Source organism: Protopterus annectens, chromosome 2.part2, assembly GCF_019279795.1.
Source record: "Protopterus annectens isolate FY-2018-M chromosome 2.part2, PAN1.0, whole genome shotgun sequence".
In the NCBI taxonomy this organism is placed as follows: Eukaryota; Metazoa; Chordata; order Ceratodontiformes; family Protopteridae; genus Protopterus; species Protopterus annectens.
The window spans coordinates 381,222,264-381,247,853 of record NC_056730.1 but is presented as its reverse complement, the minus strand read 5'-3'; the positions used below and the strand labels follow the sequence as shown (position 1 = coordinate 381,247,853).

The 25,590-nt window shown below is 42.1% G+C and overlaps 1 protein-coding gene across 1 annotated transcript in view; it reads left to right on the top strand.

Annotated features, from left to right (window-relative positions):
- The window catches only part of SNX18 (sorting nexin 18), a 201,912-nt gene extending 178,004 nt beyond the window's left edge, over positions 1 to 23,908 (top strand). Inside the window, exon 2 of the mRNA XM_044063908.1 lies at positions 22,435 to 23,908. Coding sequence (XP_043919843.1) covers positions 22,435 to 22,688 — 254 coding nt within the window. The 3' untranslated portion in view covers positions 22,689 to 23,908. The remainder of the gene's footprint in view (positions 1 to 22,434) is intronic.
- The last annotated feature ends 1,682 nt before the right edge of the window (positions 23,909 to 25,590 follow it).

Genomic DNA, 25,590 nt, shown 5'->3' with positions numbered 1-25,590 from the left:
TTTCCTACCATTTTACATCTTTCCAGTCTCTTCTTATTTTATTCAGAAGTGTACCTGCAGTAAGGATACTCTACCTAGAGTAAGCTAGACAGTGGCTCAGCAAACTGTTTGCATTCTACGAACAGGTTTAGACCAATTGCATATTGAGCTGTCCCTTGGTATTATTAACTGAACCTCAATTTATGTAGTATTTGATGATTAAATTTTCATACTCCTGTGAAGGTAAACAGCTTATTTCATTTGTATGACCTGTGGGATGGCATAAGCAGTCCTGCATGAGCTCCTTGCAATGCATGTCACTTTGGTTCGTGAATGTACTGATTTTTATACAAGTGCATATTTACAGTAAGGGCAGTACCCAGCATGTCAATAGTGTGTGTCTCTATCTGTGTGTGTGTGTGTGTGTGTGTGTGTGTGTGTGTGTGTGCGCACTTGTTTTCCCACAGTTTTAAAGTATAATGACCTTAGTGACCACCTTGCTACTTTCATTATAAAACACAAATGTTCAAATAAGACTCCCCCCATAACTAGACTAGTAAGGAATAGCAAAAATTTTGTCCCTGACCAATTCCTAGCTGATCTCAAGGCTTGTAACTGGCACATCCTAAAAACCCTATCCTTAGACGAAAGTGTCTCATACTTTAACAACACTTTCCTCAAGATACTCAATTCCCATGCTCCCAATCGACTTACGAGAACTAAGGTATGTATAGCACCCTGGCTAACACAAGAAACTAAATCCAAAATTAGAATTAGAGACCAGGCCTGGAAAAAGTGGAGAACCACAAAAACCCCTTTAGACCGTATCAAGTTCCTCCAGCTAAGAAATGCAACCAAAATAGCTGTTAAATCTGATAAAAAACAATATTTTTGTCACCTCCAAGACAAACATCAGTATAATCCTAAAAAATTCTGGGCAGGTTTTAATCGCTTACTTCATCCTGGTAAGTCTACTACCCCCACCCCCGACAAACTCATCGACAATGACCCAACAAAAATAGCCAATTCCTTTAATTCTTTTTTCACTGAGACCATCCAGTCCCTTGCCAGCAAGCTTCCCTCGCCTCCCTCAGTGGTAACCCCAACTACAAATACTACCCAAATGACCTTTAACCTACAACCCATCTCCACCACCTTCATTCGCACAGTCTTGAAAAAATTGAAACCAACCACCCTCGCGGCTGATCAGCTCCCTGCCAAATACCTACAAATAGCATCTGATGCCATAGCCTACCCGGTATCAATCTTGATTAACAGGACCATTTCTGAAGCAACTATTCCCTCTATCTGGAAAATCTCTTATATCATCCCCCTCCACAAAGGAGGGTCCTCCACTGAAACCTCTAACTATAGGCCCATAGCCATACTGTCTCCCTTAGCCAAAATTATGGAACGCTGTGTCCATAAACAGCTCATTACCTACCTCATACATAACAACCTCCTATCAAATACCCAACATGGCTTCCGCCCCCATCACAGCACAACCACTGCTCTTCTCTCCTTTGTAGACACAGTCAACCACAATCGCAACAATAAACTAATATCCTCTGCGCTCTTTCTAGATCTGTCGAAAGCCTTCGATATGGTCAACCACCAACTACTGCTTCAGGCACTGGAAACATTACATCTTAGTAAACCAACCATAAGCTGGTTTAATGCCTATCTCTCTAGTAGAAAACAGGCAGTCCAGTGGCAAAACAGCCTATCAGACCTACTCCCAACTAATATTGGTGTCCCCCAAGGATCTATCCTTGGTCCCCTTCTCTTCTCCATTTTCATAAATGGCCTACACTCAACTATTCCCAAAGCCACCTGTATTCAATATGCAGATGACTCTACACTAATCTGCTCTGATGAATCTCTCGCTAAACTCCAAGCCACAACCCAAAACTGCTTCTCTGTTGTGAAAAATGGTTCTTGGAACTTAAACTCTTGCTTAACCCTGCCAAAACCAAATTACTTCTCTTTTTCCCCACCTCAGTGACTGCTCAAACTATAGAACCTCTCAACACCAACAATCCTACCTTCCATGTGTCCTCCAACAATGGGACCATTATCTACCCTGTATCCAATACCAAACTACTAGGGGTGACCATAGACCATAAACTTAAATTCGATATACATGTAAACTTAACTATTAAATCGGTTAACAGAAAACTTGGGGCGATGTATAGAATAAAGGCCTTCTTAACTCCGCACCAAATTGACTATTGCCCGAACCCACCTACTCCACTCTCCTCTATGCCTCCCGATATTCTCCTTCCTAAACAAGAAAGAACTTAATAAGCTAACAACTACCTATAATCACATAGCCAGATTCATAACAGGAACGCCTATCGCACTCATCACTGCCTAAATTTAAGGTCTCTTGAATGGCTGGAACTGTCCAATTTACTCAAATTCAACCAGCTTTCTGAGGCTTTTAAAATTATTAACCACCTAGGTAATACTCCCTCACTGAACAACATACTTACCCAGTACTCCAACCTTAACTCCCTCAGGTCTTCCAAAAGTCTGCAAGTAAGGACCATTAAATCTAACAATGCTGGTGGTGGCACTATATGCCAATTCCATTGGCAAATCCTGGAATGCACTACCAAACAACCTGAGACTTATGCCCTCTCAGCACCAATTTAAATTACATCTTAGAGCATACTTGAAATCCAAATGGTTATGCCCTTGTTCCTCTCCAGACTAACAAGCTATTGCCCCAGTCGTACCTAGGCCTCTCTCAGCCTCCGCCTTAACCCAAAACCAAAGAACACCCTATTCTAGCCCTCCTTCTCTGGCTGTTCTAATCTTACCTTGTTAAATCATTTAATATTTCTTGTTTTCTCTTATTTGGTCTGTAAGCACCAGTGTATTTAACTGTACTCACTTGTTATAGGATTATTATTGTATATGTATTAACCAGTATATTATCTTGTGTAACAACATCAATGTTTTTTGTTAATCTAACTATGACCTTGGAGCTTTTCTCCCCGGGCCTCCACTGAAAATGGACATGTATCCAGTTGGACTAGCCTGGTTAACAAATGTAAAATAAATAAATAAATAAATAAATAAGTTGCAGGTAACTCATGAGAGCTGACCGTAGGGTGTATTCAGATGGTATACCTGCCACAATGATAACCTCCTACTAGGGAAGTTTAGATACTGAGATGGAATTGCAGGTTAGACAAGTGCCATCTTTGTAGTAACTGATGATGCTTTTATATACTAAACTCCCTGGGCAGGCCAGCAGTGATGTCCTGTACCTTCCCATTGTTTTCTTCTACACGTTCAAGTGTGCGTACCTTCCCCTTCCCTTCCCTTCACATTCTCTGCAGAACTATGTGTGATAACTCCTGATCATTCCAGGATTTGATCATTGTGTCCTTTAAATCAGCTCACTGCTATAAAAGAGTAAGATGGTCCTCATTTGTTTGATCCTCTGCCATCTGTAAGGTTTGCTTGATCAATCCTGGTTGCTAACAGCTTCCAGCCTTTAGATTGTTAGTGGAGGATTTGGTAAAGATACATATCCATTTTTGAGCAGACTCTTTCTTCATTCTGCAGCTTATCATTAAATTTAAGTTGTTAATTTCCTCTGAAAACAACATCCTTTTCACAGGGAGCTGGAGCCTATCTTGACAAATGGCTGATGTAAGAGAGAGAGGGAGCTGGGTGGGGAAACAGGTCCATCATGTGATCCCTAGGCATGCATACACACACGTACTCCGACTCGCACTCACTCTCTCTCGTGTACACACACACAAACATACAAAGGGCCATTTTAGGAAGACTGAAAATATCACAAGTCTTGGGGTGTGGAAGGAGTAGTTCTGAGACCCTTATAAAGACCCATAAAAGCAGAGGTTGGACAAGCAGACTGCACAAAAAGCATCCTTACCACAAAGCAAACTGGAGAAAAGCTCTGTGAAGCACCAGTGCTGATCATTGCTCTCTTGTGCTCCCATCATTTTTTCCCAGTTAAATACAATTTGATTTTTATATTTGTTTTGAATTTGCATTCCTGAGTTTTGGCTAAACTCAAAGTAGTTGAGGATACTAGTAATCCCTTAATGGATTTATACTGCATTCATTTATTCATTATTAGTTCTTAAAGAGCTCATTTTTGAGATTCATTTCAAACAGGTTTTTCAGATCTCCTTTCATGCCACTGTTGCAGTATTCATTATGCTTAAGATCCCCTGCCAAGGGTAGCCCGACTTCTGGCCAGTATACCAAAGCCTTGGGTTGTAATAGAGACATTGTATGTCACACATACACTCCCAGCTAATGGTGTAGGTCTTAAAGGTGACATACACATGTACCTTCCTCAGAACTTTTTTGCCACTAGTCCGAACGCCGCCATTGATCTTGGGTCTGAACACTCCATCTGCTGGTTACCAGGCTGCTTCAGGTAAGCAACCTTTTGGGGTTTTATCATTCCCTTTTCTTTTGGTTGTAAGGTTACATCTCATCCTGAGTGGGAAAATGCCATTCTCCATAAGGGCAGTCACGAGCAGTGTTTGTTCTGCTTAGGACTATACATCATGCCCTATTTTTCAGGTGTTTGTCCATAAAACTCTTCATAGTCATTACTACTCCTTATCTAGCTATATGGAAAACCAACATCACATCATAAATTGTTGGAGCAGGGTACAGTGGTGGAATCGCCCTGGCCTGAGGGACCGCCATCTGCTAAGAAGGCCAAAAAAATTAGGTAGGATTCTACTGTTGTACTGCCTCACCAAGCTATCTTTCGAGGTTGGTGAAAGCCCAAAGGATTGCCCAGTTTGTCTGCTGGATTCCTCTGCCATGACCTTTTCAGAGGTCAGCATGGATCTTGCTTTTCACACATCCTTGGGGACTCTTAAGGTATCTGTTTCATCTGTTCAGGGGAAACTGCAGCTGATTATGTCTGATGGATTGAGGGGTGTTCTGCACATTATTTTAGGGAGGAGATTCCAGCTACGTTTGAGTGTTGGCAGGGATCCAAACCTCCCAATATGTTTAGGGTAGACATCCCTTTAAAGAAAAAGCAGAAGAAAAGCATCTTTCCCCTGCTCATAAGGATCTTTGGCATGAATGGCAGGATTTTACACGGGAGTTATTTAATCCTGTCATGGCTTTGAAGCCCACTCAAGGAGTCTCTGTTCCTACCCCACCTTGGTCATGTACTCCTCTTAAGAGGTCCAGGAAGCAGGACTTCTCTGAGAATTTAAACTCTGATGGAGAATCTTTAGCCTATTCCTCTCACATTCCTTCTGCATTGGATTATGGTTCTGGGGAGTGGGATTCTATTAGCCCAGGTTTTCTTTTTAAGGAGATTTCCTTTAGGGATATGATCTCTCATATGATGGAATTTTAAGTGGGACTACACCCCGATTTCTGATGTTCAGAAGAGGTGCTATGACCCCATCCAAGTGGAATCTCCCAAGTCCTCTGCTGTTCCTCCTGTTCTTGCTTCTTTGTTCGAAACATTTTCAGCAGTGTCTCAAGCTCCTGATTCCCAGCCCCCTGCTCCTAACCCGATAAAGAAATTTACAATCGGGCACATTATAAAATGTAAGTGTTCCTCTGCTGACTCCTCTGTTATTTCTATTTCTTCTGACAAGACTTCCATGCTTTTGACTTCTACTAAACTGCTTCCTTCTGACAAGGACAGTACCATGGAAAGATTGGGACAAAAAGGTATACACTGCTATTCTGTCCTTTAGGGCTGTAAATTAACATATCCATATGACCAAGTATATTTTAGCTCTCATCTCTCAGGCTTTTCAAGTTGTTTTGATCCTTCCACAGTCTGAGGGGAAGGCTTCTGCCATCTCTTTATAGGTTCATAGGTTGGTACTAGGCTATCAGCTCTAGGGCCTTTGTCTGGGTCCTCTTCTGAAGTAGCACACCATTCCGTTAAATAGTTATGACAGGCATTATTCCTGGCATCACCTTCAGCCTCTCCCTGATGATATTAAGGCCAAGCTGATGGGTGATCCTCTTGACAATAACATTCTGTTTGGTTCTGCAGATGCTGAGCTTTAAGTTTCTTCAGTAGAAGGGTAAGGCTAGGCAGGAATTAAAACATATTTTTGTTTCCCCTATTCCCAAATTTCAGAGGAATTATCCTACCAAGTCTGCCTTTGTATGTCTACAGTCTCGCCCTATAGCTCAGAAGCCTCTTTTTTCAGACAAGTCTGGTTCTCTTTTTCCAGACGAGTTTGACTCTGTCTTTTTCCCTCTTTTCTCAGCCAGGTTCTTCTATCTCTTCATCTTTTTTTTCCTCTTCATAGTTCGTTAAGGATCACTTGGGATTCTTTGATTGTTTCCGTCATCTAGTATTACATGTTTGCCTTTTTGGACATTTCTCAATCTCCTCCGGAATTAGCTGCCCCTTTTCCTGGAGGATTTTCAAGGCCTTTAGTCTCAAGCTCCCATTCAAACAGTTTCTCCCCCTCAAAAGGGGAAGGAGTTTTATTCCAGAATGTTTCTGGTTCCCAGGAAAGAAGGCACCCGGAGACCCATTCTGGATCTGTCCCAGCTCAACACTTTTCTTTAAAAGTTCCCTCCTTTCAAATACTGTCCCTTCAAACCTTGTTTCCTCTCCTTCTACCTCAAGCTTTCCTAGTCTCTCTTTGGGTCTCAAGGATACCGATCTCCATATTCCTGTTCACCCCCTTTCAGGAAATTGTTACATTTCTCTGTTTCTTCCTTTCCTTTTTCAGTTTTCTGTTTTGCCCTTTGGCCTCTGTACTGCCCCAAGGGTTTTCACCAAATGTCTCACTCCTGTGATTGCTTTCTACTGGATGAGGCGAATACAAATATTTCCTTATGTGGACAACCTGCTCATTTAGGCTTCCTCTCTAGAGACTTTGCCTCAGCACCTTCACTATGCTGTTTGCCTCTTACAGAGCCAAGGGTTCACAGTAAATTTCCTAAAATTTGTCCTGACTCCTCCTCAGGATCATGTATTTCTCAGATGCAGGCTCTACACCATTCCTATACTGGCGTCCCTGCCTCCTGTCAAGGCTTTAACTCTGATTGCATTTTTTCAATCCCTTTTTCCTATGGTCTCGTTTATAGCCAGGGAGTTTCTAAGGACTCTGGGGTTCATGGCCTCCACCATTCCTGTGCTTTCTCTAGCCAGGCTTCATCTGAGGAAGCTATAGTGATTCCTAAAGTCTGTCTGTCTTCAACATTCTCATCCTTTGGACTTTCCAGTTCCTCCACAAGCTAGAGCTTCAGTGGTGGATTTGTCAACTGTCTAACCAGGCCTTCCTTTTCAGCCTCCAGTTCCCCCTCAGGAACTATTTTAGGATGCCTCAGATGTGGGATGGGGAGCTTCTTTTAGCCCCCTGAAGGCTCAGGGCTCTGGGTCCCTTCATTAGAAGAAGGACCATATCCGCATCAGAGAGATGAAGGCCCTTCTGGCGTTCCATTCTCTATTAATTCCTGGGTCCCGCAAAATGTTTGCAGACAATACCCCAGTGATGTAACAAGCAAGACAAGACATGGTCTTATCTCTTGTTCAGACTAGCTCTTTAGGTTTGGAATCTGGGCTGTCCAGTATCAGGTGACTCTTCAGGCTGTTTGTATTCCTTCAGATCATAAAATTCTGGCAGACTGTCTGAGCAGGTGCATAACAGGCTCATGAATGGTTGCTTCACAGATGTGTTTCTGGACATTGCCCATCAGTGGGGTACTCTTCAGGTAGATCTTTTAGCCTCTCCTCTGAGCAGACAGCTTCCTCTGTTTTGCACCAGTCACACGTCCTCTTGGATGGTGGATGGTCCTATCTTTTTCTTGGATGGGGATATTTCTTTGTCTTCCCTTCCTATCATTCCAAGAGTCCTGTTCAAGATAGAAAAAGATTTTTACGAAATTTTGTTGGTGACTCCATTGTCATCGCAAGTTACCTCACAGCTTGGACCTACATATGCAAGACAAGGGGTCTCTCTTCCATCCGTAATTGTCTGCCCTTTAACTGACACTGTGGGTGACAGGGTTTTCATCCCTTTTATATTCACCTTTTTTCTGAAGATGTGCTTCGGGTTCTGCAGGAGGCCAGAAAACCGAAAACCCACTACCAGGAAAATCTCATTTGTCCAAATGGAAGACCTTTTCTGTTCAGTGTCTGTCTCATAACCTGGATTCACTTTATGTGGAAGTTCCTTTAATTCTCTCATTTGTGTGAATTGCTCCATGCTGGGTTGGCATTCTCTTCAGTTAAGGCCCACCTTTCAGTTATTTCTGATAGTCTACCTTTAACTCCTCCTTTGAGCTGTAGGTATGAGGTCAAACAATTCCTTAAAGGCGTCCTTCGTCTTGGGCCTCCCAGGAAGCCTATTCCTCCTTCCTGGGACCTTAAATTTGTTCTTGAAAAATGGACTCTTGCGTCTTTTAGATCTGCAGTTTCCGCTTCCTTACACCATTGTACTTGGAAGACTGTTCTTCTGTTGGCCCTTACTTCAGCTAGAAGGATGCCTGAGCTACAGGTCCTTATGGCTGTTCATCCTTTTTTAGTTTTAAATAGGAACAATGTCTCTTTGTATTAATCCTCCTTTTATGCCAAAGGTGGTTAATGAGTTGCCTCTTAATCATTCTATTCATTTGTCCACTTCTGTCTCTTCTCTGCCGTGTGCTGCTGAAAAGTTTCTTCACACCTTGGACTTGCATAGACAACTCTGGTATTATTTAGATAAAACTAAAGCTATTTGTACGTTTGAGCAAGTTTTTGTTTCTTTTCATCCTAGATCTTTAGGTTTGGCTGCCTATAAGCAAACTGATGTTCTTCATGTTTCACTGTTGCAGTCATTACATTTGGGTAATCTGCTGGCAGGTTGCCCTCAATTGGCCTGATTAGCAAAGTCTTGGGTCCTGCGTCGGTTGCTGTTCCTTCTTCCATGAAGTCAGGTCATCAGGGGCATAAAACATGCAGCCGATGCCATTTCCTCATTCTTTCTTGCCGCGTGGTGCCCGAAGCAGAAGCAGTTCGCAAGTGCCGGTTGGCCGACTCCTGAAATTTTATTTTCGAGTTTCAGAACCGAAGTCTTAAACTAAAAAGCTAAGTACCACGTTGGGGAAACTTTTTCTTGCTCCTTACCAATGTCAGTAAAAGTTAATAATTGCATTACTTGTGGGAAGCAAATACCTCATAAGGATTTTCATTTGTACCGTATTCCTTGCGTGTAGGCCCTGACCACAACGTGCCTTGCTGTCGGTTTTGTGCTAAATTTAATCAATGCACTATTAAGCGTCGGTATATTTTTGCTTCTAAATATTTTGGCTTACGATTTAATTATCCAGAAATGTCGTCAGTTAGCAATCAGACTACCGGAATTCCTAAAAAAATGCAAAGAAAAAGATGACAGGCTGTTGAGGTCCAAAACTGACGACGGCACTTCTCCTAAGCCAGTTTGCCGGTACTCAGTGAGGTGCTTTTGCAGTCCCCGTTACCCGCTACTTCCGATTCGCAGGCCTCTGAGACCCATTCGGAATCCGGTATGCCGCGAGATGCTTCAGTTATGGAACCCGCAAATGTCTCTACCATAGATGGGCCCAGAGCTGCTGTGCAGGCACCGGCTTCTGAGGGTGTTTTCAGGCCTACGGATTTCTTTATTAGACAGACGCCGTCTTCAAAATTAAGGCTAAAATCAAAAACTATGTCTAACAAACCCACGCCTGGGCCACGTGTGCAGGCCCCTATACCTAAAAAAAACAGATCAAAATGGCTGAAGACTTAATTACTCTGATCAGGGGTAGCCAGCCCCCCACTTCTAAGAGGCCTAGACAAGACATTGATTATGAATCTTCTGAACAGGATTCTATTTCTTCTGACTCTTCTAATGAACAGGATTTGTCTATTCAAACTTATGAGGACTCTGATGCAGAAGATTCAGTTCCTTCTGTTTCTCCCCCTGAGGATTTTTCTTTTGGGGAAACTTTACATACCTTAAGGAAACATTTCCACTGGGAAAGCCAGGATTTCTCTGAATCTAAAATAAACTTAGGGATTTTCTTCTTCTTCTTTTTCTTCCTCTTCCTCTTCTTCTTCCTCTTCTTCTTCTTCTTCTTCCTCTTCTACTTCCTCAGCATAGGTCTTTGGCTATACCTCCTGTTTTAGACATTGTTGATGATGTTTTTTTTCAGAATCTAGTATGGCCCTTGATTCTCTGCCTCCGGCTCTTTGTAAGCCAGACAGATATTACAGGGTTCATGACTCCCACAAATTCCTTTTCAAAAATCCTATTGCAGATCCTGAAACCACGCCTCAGGGTTCCAAGGGCATAAGGCCTCTACTGCTAAAAGTCAGATTCCAGGGCACTGGATAGATGGGGCAAGAAGGTTTACACTTCTGCAACCTTGACAATCAGGGCTTTAAGCTGTCAATTTCATATGCTTAAATATCAACAGCATGTCATGGGACTGCTTAAACAGAAAATGATCATTTCTGACTGTGTGGAAAATAAAGATTTACAGGATTTATTGCATTCACCTGAACAAGTTGGAAAACATACTTTGCAATGTGGTTTTGATTCTTTGGAGGCCTCTTGCAGGGCTGCTGTAACTGGGTCTGTGTTAACAAGGCATGCTTGGCTCAAAGAGCAAACTTTGCCTGATTATGTTAAAGCAAAATTGTTGGATGCTCTTTTACAACAGGACCATCACTTTGGTAATAAGGCTGAAGACGTTTTAAAAAATATGGAAGATAAGCTTATGCAAACTGTGAAAGATTTCTTATAAGTGCATCCTCCAAGATTTAGTAGGCACTGGCCTACTAAGAACTGGTCCTTTCCAGTTCCTTCGAGAGCTACTCAAGTCAAACCCAGACATTCCAAAGGCTCCAGGTTTCAGTCACAAGGGACTTTTAAAACAAAACAATGGGGTGCCTCCTCCTCCAAATCTGGAAGCAACAAGGCACCTCCCTATGGTAAGCATCTCAATGACTTCCCTTTACATTTACCAAGCACTTACCTTTTGGCTGCCCCTTTGGGAGAAAACTGGCACTTCATGCAAGAAACTGGCAACTTATAACCCAGGACAAATGGGTTTTAAATGTAGTATCCCAGGGATACAGATTTCATTTCCACACGTTGCCAATCCCAAACGGGTGGTCAGACCTGCCCCCAAATCAGTGGGCAGAGGCCCAGAAACAAGTACTGTCTCATGAACATGGGGGCTATTCAGTCAGTTCCAAAAGAGGAAAAGGGACAAGGTTTCACTTTTCCTGGTACCCAGAAAAGACAAATCATGGTGTCCAATTCTGGACATTCCAAATTTCAAGATGCTGACTCTTCAACAGTTACTGCCTATGCTAGGCAAAGATGCCTGGTTGGTAACTTTAGACTTAAAAGAGGTTGGTAACTTTAGACTTAAAAGAAGCTTACCTGCATGTCCCAATCAGGGAATCTTGCAGAAGATACCTCCACTTCAAAGCAGGCTACTTGCATTACCAGTTCTCTGCACTGTCCTTTGGCTTATCTACTGCACCCAGGGTCTTCACAAATTGCCTGACTTCAGTAATTGCATTTTGCAGACAAAGAAATATTCAAATATATCCATATCTAGATGATTGTCTAATTCAGGCAGAAAACAGGGACATTCTTCTAAAGCATCTGGTGTTTGTAAAAAGGGTTCTAACTTGTCTAGGGTACACTATAAACGAAAAGAAATCACAACTGGTACCCTCTCAAAAAATTACATTTCTGGGTGCAAGCTTGAATACAGCTGCCCAGATGGCTTACCTTACACCAGAAAAGCAACTTCATTTGGTAACTTACTTCAAACAGGTGGCCAGAAAAACCCTGCTTATCTGCAAGACAAATTCTGCAAGCCTTGGGGTTCATGGCCTCCTGCATTCTTCTAATTCCATATGCAAGACTGCATATGAGGAAACTTCAGTGGTACTTAAAAAGTTTATGGACTCAATATTGTCATAGCCTGGAAACAATGATGCCTATTATACCTCGCCTGCAACTAGAGTTCCTGTGGTGGGCAGAGGCCTGCCATCAAATCAAGGGACTGCCATTCACACCACCCCCTGCTGCCCAAACCCTAACTACAGATGCATCAGACAATGCTTGGGGGGGCTCATCTGGCAGGGAAGTGCATTCAGGGCAAATGGAGCCCAAATCAAATGCACCTTTGTATCAATCAAAAAGAGATGTTAGCTGTACAGAATGCACTGATAGCCTTCAAGGACTACCTTCATCCAGGACAATTAATGATAAAGACAGACAACACCACAGTTATGTGGTACATAAACAAGCAAGGGGGTACATAGGTTCATAGGTAGGTACTAGGCTATCGGCCCTGGGGCCTATATAAGCCTAGCCAAAAAGGTTCCCTGGCTTTCGCCACCCAAGAAAATTATTTTTCTGTGCCCCTGTCAAGCAGTGCCACAGAAGTGATCCCTAGGGTGAATTTATTGTTTCCCATCCAGTCATCAAGGTTTTTCTTAGAGGGCCAATGAGGAGCTTTTCTTGACATGAATGAGTAGTTTGTCCCAGAGTATGGGAAGTCTCTGGGACAGGAATCTATCCCTCCAGCATGTTCTGTTTATTGTGGTGACAAGGTTTAGGTCCCTGGAGCGTGTGGTTCACAGAGACTGGGTTTTCTAAGTGTAGCATGTCCAACAGCTCTGGGTTTGACATAGCTTTGTATGTTGGGCAGAGATTACCTCTGAGCAGGCGATATGCGACAGAGTAGAGCTGGAGTTTTTTTGAGACAGTCTGCGTATGGCATCTGCTTGAGGCCAGTAATCCTCTTAAGTGAGGTATTTCTGTGGCCTTTCCAACTGTTATAGGCGTCTTGTGAGATGCACGCCAAACGGGGCATTGTACTCTATAATGGGTCTGATGAGGGATGAGTAGAGAGGAACAATGACCACCTTTTTTCTAGAGGAGAACCCTTTTGTGATGAGGTGTGCCACGTAGAAGGATTTCCTGACTACTGTGGCGATGTGGTTATTAACAACCATTTTGTGGTTCAAAATGTTGAGCATACTCAGAAAATGAAGAATCCCTTTTTCTGTCTTACCAGATACAGCAGAAGAGGAAATGTCAAGAACCAGAACTAAACCCAGAGTTACTCCTGTCCATAGTAACTGACAGGAGAAAACACAAGTCTAACTTTTTGCTTCTTTCTGACTGGAATTTCTGAAGAAACGCATCCATTTTTGACAGGAAAAAAAACTCCTTAGGGACAGGCCTTATTCCTACCCCCTTTGCAGACTAGTCACAGCATTGTGGAACACAGCCTTGACCTATCAAGTACAGCTACAAGCTCAATTCCTGCCAGGAAAGCTGAATACTCTGGCAGACGAACTAAGCAGAAATCTCAGGGACCCACACGAATGGAAACTGGAACCATGGACTTCCAACATGTTGACACACAAATGGGGGGGGGGGTCCAGACATGGATCTTTTTGCCTCACCCCAGAACTATCAGTTGGACAAATTCTGCACAACAGTTCATCACAAAAGTGGATGCTCTGTCATTCAGCTGGAAAAAACCTATCAGTCTGTCTTTCCCCCTCTGCCTCTGCTTTCCAAAGTTCTACGAAAAGTCAAACAGGACAAACCAAAAATGATTTTGATTGCTCCAGACTGGCCTTGCCAACACTGGTACCTACTCCTGTGCAATGTGTCACACCTTCCACCGTGGCACCTGCCCCAGACACCCTTACTTACTGTCTCAGCAAACAACCAAATTCTGCAGACTCAGCTCCAAACTTTGAAGTTTTTCTTTGCAGCGTGGCTAATCACCTAAATTCACCCTTAGCATCCCTCAGCAAACCTGTGATGGATGTCATTTTTGGAGGCAAGAAGGTCTAGTACTAGAAAATCTTATGCTGGCAAATGGAAAAGATTTTCTGCCTGGAATCAATTGCAAGGGATAAGCACAGTAGTGCCCAATGTTCCTCAGATTTTACAATACTTAACTGAGATGCTTCACAAGGGCCTGTCCTTTTCTTTCATAAAACTCCATGCCTCAGCCATTTCAGCTCATTACAACACGGGGCCCCTCCTCTTCTCTCATCCTTTGCTAAAGCAGTATCTCAGAGGAGCCAAAAACCTAAGACCACCCAGGAGAGCTCCAACCCCTGCCTGGGACCTCAACTTTGTTTTGGAAAAACTTACTCTTTCTCCTTTCGAGCCAGCTGCTACTGCAGACTTAAAATTTCTCTCTTGGAAAACAGCTTTTCTTTTAGCAGTCACTTCAGCTAGAAGGATTTCTGAATTACAGGCTCTTATGGCAGTTTTGCCTTTCATTACTTTTCATGCAGACAGGGTGTCTCTCAGGACCAATCCATCCTTCATGCCTAAGGGTGGTATCCAGTGTGGCTCTTAATCAAACCATTCATTTGCCCACTTTCTTTCCCAGTCCACAGAACAAGGGGGAGCAGATGTTCATCGTGTTACACTGCTGCAGTCATTACACTTGGGTTATCCTGTTGTCAGGCGGTCCCACAGTCGGCCAGAGTTCCAAAGTCTTGGTCCGGCGTCGGTTGCTGTCGCTTCTTCCCTGACGTCAGTGCGCCAGGGGTATATAAGATGCATCCGACGCCATTTTCTTCAGTCTTTCTTGCCGCGCAGTGCCCGAAGCAGAAGCAGTTCGCAAGTGCCAGTCGGCCGACTCCTGAGATTTTCGAAGTCAAATTTCAGATCTGAAGTCTTCAATAAAGCCAAGTACCCCATTGGAGAATCTTTTTTCTTGGCTCAGACCAATGTCAGAAAAAGTTAATAATTGTATTTCTTGTGGGAAGCAAATACCTCATAAGGACTTCAACTCTTACTATCCCATGCCTAGGCCCTGATCACGACATCACTAGTTGTCGGTTTTGTGCTAGATTTAACAAATGCACTATAAAAAGACATTTGATTGCTTTGCACTACTTTGGCGAAGGTTCAATTATACTATGCCTTCGGATCAACCGACGACCGCAATACCGAAAAAATGCAAGGACAAGGATAAAGACAGGCATCCGAGGTCCAAAACAGATGAAACCTCTTCTAGGCCAGTCGCCGGTTCTCGGTGAGGTGCTTTCGCAGCCCCTGACACCCTCTACCTCAGAGCTGAGCTCAGATGCTGAAGAATCTATCCCTTCAGCCTCTCCTCCTTGAGGATTATTCTTTTGGGGAAACTTTGCATACCATGAGGGAGCATTTCCATTGGGAAAGTCAGGATTACTCAGAATCCAAAAAAGGCTCAGGGATTTCCTTTTATTGCCTCAGCACAAGCCCCTGGCTATTCCGCCTGTGCTAGATATTGTGGATGATGTGTTCTCTGAATCCAGCTTATCTCCTGATTCTTTGCCCCCTGCACCAGTCAAGCCGGATAGGTATTATAGAGTCCCTGACTCTCACAAGTTTCTTTATAAAAACCCTTCTGCTGATCCAGAAACTATTTCCCAGGGTCCAGAAGGGGTTAAGGCTTCCATTGCAAAAAATCCAGTACCCTCTGACAGAGATTCCAGAGCTTTGGATAGATGGGGGAAGAAAGTATACACTTCTGCAACTTTAGCAATAAGATCTTTAAATTGCCAGTTTCACATGCTTAAGTACCAATAATATTTAATGGCTCAGTTAAAACAGAAAATGCTTGCAAGCTCAGAAGCTCCTGATTGTAAAGAAATGCAGGATTTATTGCATGCAGTTGAACAGGTGGGAAAACATACTCTGCAATGTGGTTTTGATTCTTTAGAGGCCTCTTGTAGAGCCGCAGTTACAGGTTCTGTGATTCGAAGACATGCTTGGTTAAAAGAACAGTTTACCTGATCATGTTAAGGCAAAATTATTGGATGCTCATTTACAGCATGATACCTTGTTTGGTGTTAAGGCAGAAGAGGTTTTAAAGAAAATGGAGGATAAAGCTAAATCTATGCAAACGGTCAAGGATTTCTTACAGGTACAGCCACCTCGATTCAGCAGAAATTGGCCAACAAAGAATCGGTCCGTTCCAGTGTCAGGCCACAGAGAAGCAGATACCGACGCCCAAGAGGCAGATCTCAACCCCAAGGCTCAAACAGACAACGACAGTGGGGCACCTCAACCCCAAAATGAGGTGTGGACAAGTCTCAACCTTACAGGAAACAGTCGCAATGACTTTCCCTTTCGTACGCCAAGCACTTCCCTTTTGGAAGCCCCCTTAGGGGGAAAACTAGCACTTTTTTTCTCAAAACTGGCAAACAATCACCCAAGACAAATGGGTTCTGAATATTGTGTCTCAAGGTTACAGGTTCCACTTTCATACTTTACCAAGGCTAAAAGGAATGCCAGACCTGCCACAAAATAAATGGGCAGAGGCACAAAAACAAATTTCAGCCCTCACGGACATGAGAACTACCACAACAGGAACAAGGACAAGGATTTTACTCGACTCTTCCTGGTCCCCAGAAAGGACAAGGCCTGGCGGCCCATACTAGACCTTTCAATTCTAAATAGATATTCCGAAATTCAAAATGTTGACATTACAGCAGCTTCTACCCATGCTGGGCAAGAAGGCTTGGCTTGTTACTCTGGACCTCAGAGGCATACCTGCATGTCCCTATCAGACAAAATTGCAGAAGATACATTGGATTCAAAGCTGGTACAATGCACTACCAATTCTCTGCACTGCCCTTTGGCTTATCTACTGCGCCCAGGGTCTTCACAAAGTGCCTGGCACCAGTAATTGCATTTTGCAGACAAAAAGGAATTCAAATATATCCATACCTGGGAGACTGCCTCATTCAAGCAGAGACAAAGGACATTCTTCTACAGCATCTGGCGTTTGTAAAAAGATTGCTAATTTCTCTAGGGTACACAGTAAATGAAAATAAGTCAAAACTAGTGACCTCACAACAGATTATATCCCTGGGTGCCAGCTTAAATACAACGGCCCAGATGGCTTACCTCACACCAGGCAAACAAGTTCAGCTAACTCAATATTTTCAATTACTGGCAGAAAAGTCTCATCTTCCTGCAAGAAAAATTCTGCAGGCCCTGGGATTCATGGCATCCTGCGTACTACTAATACCATATGCCAGACTGCATATGAGGAAATTACAATGGTACCTAAAAAGTGTTTGGACTCAACACTCTCACAGTTTAGAAGCAGTAATACCAATGATTCCCTGCCTACAACAGGAGTTTCTAAGGTGGGCACAGGCATGTCACCTAAACAAGGGTCAGCCTTTTACCCTACCCACAGCCAGGCAGACTCTAACAACAGATGCTTCAGATTACGCCTGGGGAGCACACATGGCAGGAAAATGCATTCAGGGCAAGTGGACCACAGACCAGATGCATCTTCACATCAATCAAAAAGAGATGTTGGCTGTTCAAAATGCCCTAACAGCTTTCAAGGACCTTCTGCATCCAGGACAATTATTATTAAAGACAGTTATGTGGTACATAAACAAACAAGGGGGCACTCATTCTTATCCCCTATGCAGGCAAGCCATGTCCTTGTGGAACACAACTCTAACGTATCAAGTTCACCTGCAAGCACAATTCTTGCCAGGAAAGAAAAATACTCGGGCAGACGACCTAAGCAGAAATATCATGGACCCTCACGAGTGGAAATTGAATCCACAAATCTTCAGCATGGTAACGCAAAAATGAGGATGCCCAGACATAGATCTTTTTGCCTCCCCACTGAATTGCTAACTACAAAAATTCTGCACAAGGACTTGTCACAAACAAGCATGGAAAGTGGATGCTCTCTTGTTCAACTCAAAAAACCTAAAAGTTTATGCCTTTCCGACACTGCCTCTCCTTTCAAAGGTACTTCTAAAAGCCAGACAAGAAAAACCACAAATGATCCTGATTGCTCCAGACTGGCCACGCCAGCACTGGTACCCTCTTAAGGAACTTAGCTCAAGGCCCACTATGGATTTTGCCTCAAATTCCACACCTTCTGACTCAACAAAACAATCAGCTGTTATGAATGCCATTTTAGAGGCCAGGAGACCTAGCACCAGGAAAGCTTACTCAGAAAAATGGAAGAGATTCTGCACCTGGAACCAGGCTTAAAGCGTTGACCCTCTTGTTCCAAACATTCCTCAGATTTTACAATACTTAACTGAGATGATGGACAGAGGCCTATCCTTCTCATCAATTAAGATCCACGCCTCTGCCATTTCAGCACATTACAACACGGATCCTCCTTTATTCTCTCATCCCTTGCTAAAGCAGTACCTCAGAGGCTAAAAACATAAGACCACCCTGGAGAGCACCAACACCAACTTGGGACCTCAATTTCATTTTGGAAAAAACTGACCCTGCCACTTTCTGAGCCAGCCAATACAGCCGATCTAAAATTTTTATCATGGAAAACAGCTCTGCTCCTGGCAGTAACTTTAGCACGAAGAGTCTGAGCTACAGGCATTAATGGCAGTGGAACCTTTTATAAATTTTCATCAGGACAGGGTTTCTTTAAGGACAAACCCTACCTTTATGCCAAAGATGGTATCTATTGTAGCTCTTAACCAAACCATCCATTTGCCAACTTTTTATCCAAACCCCCAGAATAAAGGGGAGAAACTTCTGCATTCTTTGGACATAGACAAGCTATGCTTCTACTTGGACAAAACAAAAGCTTTCAGGAAAACTGAGCAACTGTTTGCAGCATATGCTGCAGGATCACAGGGCAAGGCTATCTCAAAGCAGACTATAACCAAATGGATAGGACATTGTATTCATTACTGCTATACACAGCATGGAAAATCAGTCCGAAATAACATTAGGCCACATTCCACCAGGGCAACAGCCACTTCAATGGCCTTTCTCAGAGGAGTACCTACCAAGGAAATTTTGGAGGCTGCAACTTGGAGTTCAGTGCACACCTTTACCAAGCATTACCACCTGCCTCTCTACTCTAAATCCAGAGCAGGATTTGCCACTGCAGTTCTGCAGGGCCTCATAGCCAATCCTAACTCTTTATAGACCAGCCACCCAACTTTAGCTTTGGGATTCTACCAAAGTGTAATGACTGCAGCAGTGTAACACGATGAACATAGTACAGTTTTGTACCGACCATACATGTAGATGTTCGAGTGTTCACACTGCTGCGGTCCAGGTTACCCTCCCTCCATCCCCTCTGAACTAGCTGGACTTATCTATCCTATACAACCTTTGTGGTGTATTTGCTTGTAACTGAAGGTATTGTTTTTATTTTATATGTATATTTTTTATTAGCAATATGTATTGCCTACCTACTTGGGGGCACCTGACATCTGGGGCAAGAAAAACTGAAGAAAATGGCGTCAGATGCATCTTGTATACCCCTGGTGCACTGACGTCAGGGAAGAAGTGACAGCAACCGACGCCAACCAAGACTTTGGAACTCTGGCCGACTGCAGGACCGCCTGACGGCAGGATAACCCAAGTGTAATGACTGCAGCAGTGTGAACACTCGAACATCTACATTTTATGGTAGGTACAAAACTGTACTATTCTGCATTCATTGAATGTACACATACAGCTTAGATTTTACTTAACAGGACAAAATCTCTAAGAAAATCTGATCAACTACTGGTGGCATTTGATGCAGGGGGAGAGGGAAAGGCTATTTCAAAGCAGGCTATTTCCAAATGGATAAACCGTTGTATTTGTTTCTGCTATATGCGCTATGGTAAAACTATCCCCCAGGGCATCACATCTCATTCCACCAGGGATGCATCTACTTCTACAGCCTTTCTCAGAGGTGTTCCTGCCAGAGACATTCCAGAAGCTGCTACCTGGAGCTCAGTTCATACGTTCACCAAACATTACCATTTACCTCTCTTCTCTAAATCCAGAGCTGGCTTTGCCACTGCTGTCCTGCAGGGCCTTATAGCTGGTCCTAATGCTGTATAATTCCATCCTCCCAACCATAGCTTTGAGAATCTACCCAGTTGTAATGACTGCAACAGTGAAACATGAAGAACATAGTACAGTTGTGTACACGTACCATAAATGTAGATGTTCAAGTGTATTCACTGTTGCAGTTCTGGTTACCCTCCCTCCAACCCCCTGTTTTTTTCTCTTTCTATACTTAATACTTTCCTTTACTATGCTTAAAAGCCTTTTTGGTGTATTTGCTTTAGTTTGGAGATGTATATTTTTGTGTTTTTAATTACTTAAATATTTGGCTCCCCATTTGGGGGGCACCTGACATCTGGGGCAAGAAAAACTGAGGTAATGGCGTCAGCTGCATGTTTTATACCCCTGACGTCATGGAAGAAGGGACAGCAACCGACGCAGGGCCCACGACTTTGTTAATCAGGCTGACTGAGGGCAACCTGCCAGCAGATTACCCAAATGTAATGACTGCAACAGTGAATACACTCGAACATCTACAGTTATGGTAAGTGTACACAACTGTACTTTTCTTTCTGGATCTATAAAGCCATTTCCTTTGGTTATTCTTTTCATTAAAAAAGCCTCTCTTCTGCTAAGGCTCATGCTTTTTTCAGAGGGTAGGATATCCACGTCATCCTTGAGGCAGCCACTTGGACATCTTTGTGTACTTAAACATATAAGGTGAATATGGATTTCAGGGCTAGAGCTGGATTTGCTATGGCTATCCTGCGTGGTTTTCTCGAGGCCTGTGCTGGACCTTCCTCCTCCCACATTTCCTCTTGAGCTTTTGCACGTCCCCTAGTATAATGAATACTGCAGCAGTGATATGGAAGGATATAGTACACTTGTGTAAGATCTTACTGTAACAGTAGATGTCCTTCCCTTTACTGTTCGTTTCAGTATTTGCTCTCTCCATCCTCCTCCTTACTTTTTCCTTCTGAATGTATATGTTCCTTTTTGGACTGCTGTTCCTCCTGAGGCTCATCAGTTCTGAGGAAGGTATGTCCTTTCATCACCTTTATGCCCTGTGCTGTGAGTGGGAAGAATACGTGTGACATATGACATCCATATTACAACCTAAAGCATTGGTATCCTAGCCGGATGTTGAGCTACTCTTGGCAAGAGTCCCTAGTGTAATGAATACTGCAGCAGTGAAGGGAAGGACATGTACTGTTATGGTAAGATTTTACACAACTGTTCTTTCCAGTAACATACTGAGACAGGAACCAGATTAATGACTTTGGGAAGCAGGACCTTCCTATAAAGTTTCACTTGCAAATAAGAGTTCAAATTTTTTGTTACCCTGTTGCTGTACTGTCATCTCAGGCACAACCAATGTACACCAACTCTGTATTTAGTGTGCTTAAAATGTACCAAGAGGCAGTGTTCTGCACTCCTGTGTGTAACTAATAATGGATAAAGTGTGTGCACTGAAAGGGTAAACTTATTTTGATGTCTTGAAGTAAAAGTTGCACAGTAGACTACTTCCCTACATCTCAATTCACACTGCTTAAATGTGCTAGTACAAAGCAAAGGTGTTTTTTTTTTTTTTTTCTTAAGTATCTTACTTGTGGGTAGGTGAGATGAGTAACAGAACAATTGCAAATGTGTTGGGCCAAAACAGTTTGAGAACTTGGCTGTGACAAACTTATGTGATGCTGTGGAAGGCTGGTGTTCTACATCTATTAACACAGTTAATGCACTAGCCATGTATCAGCATCCATTAGACTGAGATTTTGCTGGACCTGTGAATGAGCTAGCCAAATGTAAGGTTGTGGTTGCTATTAAGATCTTTATAATTTTTTCTCTGGTCATTATTTCCTGAGGCACAGTGTTTCCCTTAAATAATCCTGTCATTGTACATGATGATATTTACTTTTATAAGACATGCCATGTCTGTATTTTAATTTTGTGATGCTGTGGTCATATGCTTTTGCTAGTAATGTGTTTAAAAGTGTGAATAGCTAGTGCCACATGCAAATACAATGAGGTAGTTGACTAGTCTGTAGACGCGGTCTTTGAAGGAAAACCTATATCAGCATGGCCAGCTGCAGTGTATTTGTCCCATTTCTTAATTCATCATTTAAACAAGAGAAGCTCATTTCTAGAGTAAGGGAAAACAGGCCAGGTTCAGATTTTGAGCAGTCTCCTGCTCTGTACACATTTTAGCCAGGATATGCATGCTTGCATCTTTTATAAATTTATAATTTTGTATGCATTTTATGTATTTGTTTATTTGCATTTGTTACATGGGAATGGCTAACTGAGCCTATAAAGAGTTCCTTTTCAGAAGAGTTCCATGGAATGTATTTAATCTTTTGTTTGATGTTTGCAAAATATTAAAACAGAAAAGTCAGCATGGAAACATAACGTGAATTAGTTTAACCAATATAAATACATAGCTAAAGTTTCATTTACAGATGTACGTTATACATTATATACAGTTGTGGTAGACGAGAGAGATGATTTAGTTAAGGGAATTTGTGTTTCTGTAAGTGATGGACTTCATGTAGTTCTAAGTTAAGATATGTAGGCAGAGTTATGTTTTATTAGGGATAAGTTAGTCTTTGTTTCAGTCCTTATTTACAGAACTAAATTACTAAATAAACATTTTTTTCTGTACTAGGAGCCCTTACCAAAGTGAAAGAAAGCAAGCGACATGTTGAAGAAGGGAAGATGGAAAACAATCAGGCCGATGGTATCCGAGAACGCTGTGACATTATCTCTTTTGCAACATTAGCAGAGATTCAACATTTCCACCAAATCAGAGTGAGAGACTTCAAGGGTCAGATGCAGCATTTCTTACAACAGCAAATATTTTTTTTCCAGAAGGTAACACAAAAGTTAGAAGAAGCCCTGCACAAGTATGACGATGCATAAGGGAACTCAAACTTCTTCTGCACCTCTAGCCTTTTTGGATAATTTTCTAATAGACAGCTCTTCCATCCTGCCGAAGTGAATCGTACAGATAATCAGTGGCGGTGCAATAATGTGTTGTTCCTTGGACAAGCCAAAACAAATCCTGAGGACACTTAAAAACATGAAAAGAGTTTCCTAGGAACTTTAAAATGCAAACAGGTTTAGTTGGCTTTGTAATAAAAATAAATGAATTCTATGTATTATAATTGAAAATATATATATATAATTAATGTATGCCTACACTACTAGTGTATTTTTTCATTATACTGTTTGCCTTATTGCTTTTCTGAAGTATTTAGTGTGTACACCCAAGCACCTCAGAACCCTGGAAAAGGGGTGCCTAGTGCAAAGCCTCATTCAGTTGCCTTGTTACCACACAGACTTGCATTACATTCTGTTGGGACTGAGTTTCTGTTTACATTCTTCTGCAAGTGCAGCTACCTGACTGACTTGTGCCTTCAGACTATTCTTTTTACTCCCCTCCCGCCAGCTCATTCGCTTAACGAAAGGGATTCACTTTTTGTACATGTTCAAGGAATTTGGCATGCTGCTGCTGATATGCACTCAAAATGAAGTCACCAGACTGAGTGCTGACGGATTCTGCAGTTTCTTCTGAACAGTGGATCCTTTGGATGACTGAGGAGATAGTGATGTGCCTGTTTTTATACTGTTTAAACCCAACCCGCACCAGAAGAAAATATGAAATGTTACTCAGCTCAGCCAGTAAGTAGGGTCCGAGCACAGTTGTGATTGGAAACGGAGTTACGATTTAAAACAAATGCATTAAAACTCTAACTACACAGAAAAGCTGTTTCCCTGTTACTGAATTTGTCATGCACCAAAGTTCAGTTTAGAATTTATTTCATCAGTCTGCTTCTTGGTGTCAAACAAGTCAGGATTCATTTTGGCTATAGAAGTTGGAAGACCTTCACAGGCACTTGTTTACTTGGGAGGCCATAGAGTGGGTCAGAGTTTCCTGTTTATCCACACCTAGTTGTATAAATCAAACCAGTACTGCAAGTTTCCTGATCACAGACTTGCATACTTCTCCCTCGTTATGAAGTGCAATCAGTTATTTGGGTTACTGTACCATTTCTGATCAGATTAACTGTTAATCTGATGTTTCTGGTGTAATAAAATGAGGCTACTATTAAGGTAGCTAAAATAAGTTGGAATATTAACACTGTGTCTGTCATTACCATAAACACTTAACATTGCCACGCACAAACAACATTCTGCATTTGCCCCATCATTAATCTTTTCTAAACCCTGTCATTCATAAAGTAGCAATAAATGTTTTTTCTCTAGTATGCAGTGCTTCTGAATGTTAAGTGTGTACTGCTTTGTTCTGTCATGTGCTGTGTTATGCTAAGAGGAAATGATAGGAAATGGACACTGCATTTGTAGATATCTTTACTTTGGAGTCTGTATTCTTAAATTGTCACTGGGAATCACATGCCAAGATTGCTTCTTTGCCTTCATCCAGTGTCTTCTCTTCCATGACTGTATTAATGTTAGTTATTGCAGCTCTTAGGGAAACATTGCTTTCGTATGACTAATTTGCTGTTGCTACATTCCTTTTTTCAGTAGATTTGATGTGCACACTGTACCTCACAACTGTGCAGATTTTTGTGTTAGATTTTTGGAATTTTCCTCATAAAGTTTGTGGTCTTCCAGCAAATCATTGAGGATTGAAGTCACTGAATAACACAAATTTGAGTTTCAGACATCAAGTTCTTCAGAAAATATGTACGAACACAAAATGGTTACTTTAGCAACTTTCTAAGTTTATAACAGCAATATTTAAAATCTGTCCCTGATTTTTTTTTTTTTTTTTTTTTTTTGCCTTTGCATTCCTCTCCACTATTTTTGCTTTTGTGTAGGTTTCTTGCACATAAGAGGTAAAGAGGTATGGTGTAAAATACATTCCATATGGTTTGCATATGTTATTTATTTCATTTTGTGAACCAGACAAATACTCCTGAGTCTGACCCTACTAAGTTGTTTACAAGGACGATCCAGAGAGAGAGAGAGAGAGAGAAATTCCACATTACAAACCTAGGCAACAGTCTGTTAGTGTAGATACTTGCTGTAAGCTAAATGTGTAAGGTGGGGGGGGGGGGAGCTGGAGCACTGAGACCAAATTCATTTTGCCAGCGACTGTATGCCCTCACAGTGAATCGGGTCAAACAGCAGGCCATGGGTTTGAGATGCAGCAGTACTAAATACGGCACTATGCCATACTTGTGCAGTGCAAATTCTTGAGGGTGTTTTATGCCATGGTTATGTATAGCATGTAGCTAAAGTCTAAGTAGCGTAATCATAAGTTACGCCAAGAAAGTGAATGGTGCCACTTCTGAGGCAAAGTGGGAGGCACATGCATTGCAGGTAGGCAGTTCTGCTTTTTGAAGTTAAGTTTTTTTGAGTTAGGGTTAAAGAAGGAATTTTATTAAGTTGGGGATTAAGAATAGTGTTTGCATAACGCATCTAAATGGCATCTGTTACTGACTGAAGATGGGTGTAACTCTTATTTCCATTCCAGGAAGTAAGATATTCAAGCAAGTTGCACCTTCATGCTGTAACTAATCGTTGCAGTATTTTAACCCCATTTATACAGCCTGTTGCTATGTGGAACTTGGGCTTCTCTTGGCTTCAGTTATTTAAATGTAATTTTAATTTTGTGACGGCTGTAATTAACACATCCTGGTACTGTATTGTTTTCTTGGCTTCAGTTATTTAAATGTAATTTTATTTTTGTGACGGCTGTAATTAACACATCCTGGTACTGTATTGTTTTCTTACAGATGAGCTGGATCAAATGTAGTTAACAGAGTTTTCCTTTTGGTTCACATTTTCCTTGTAC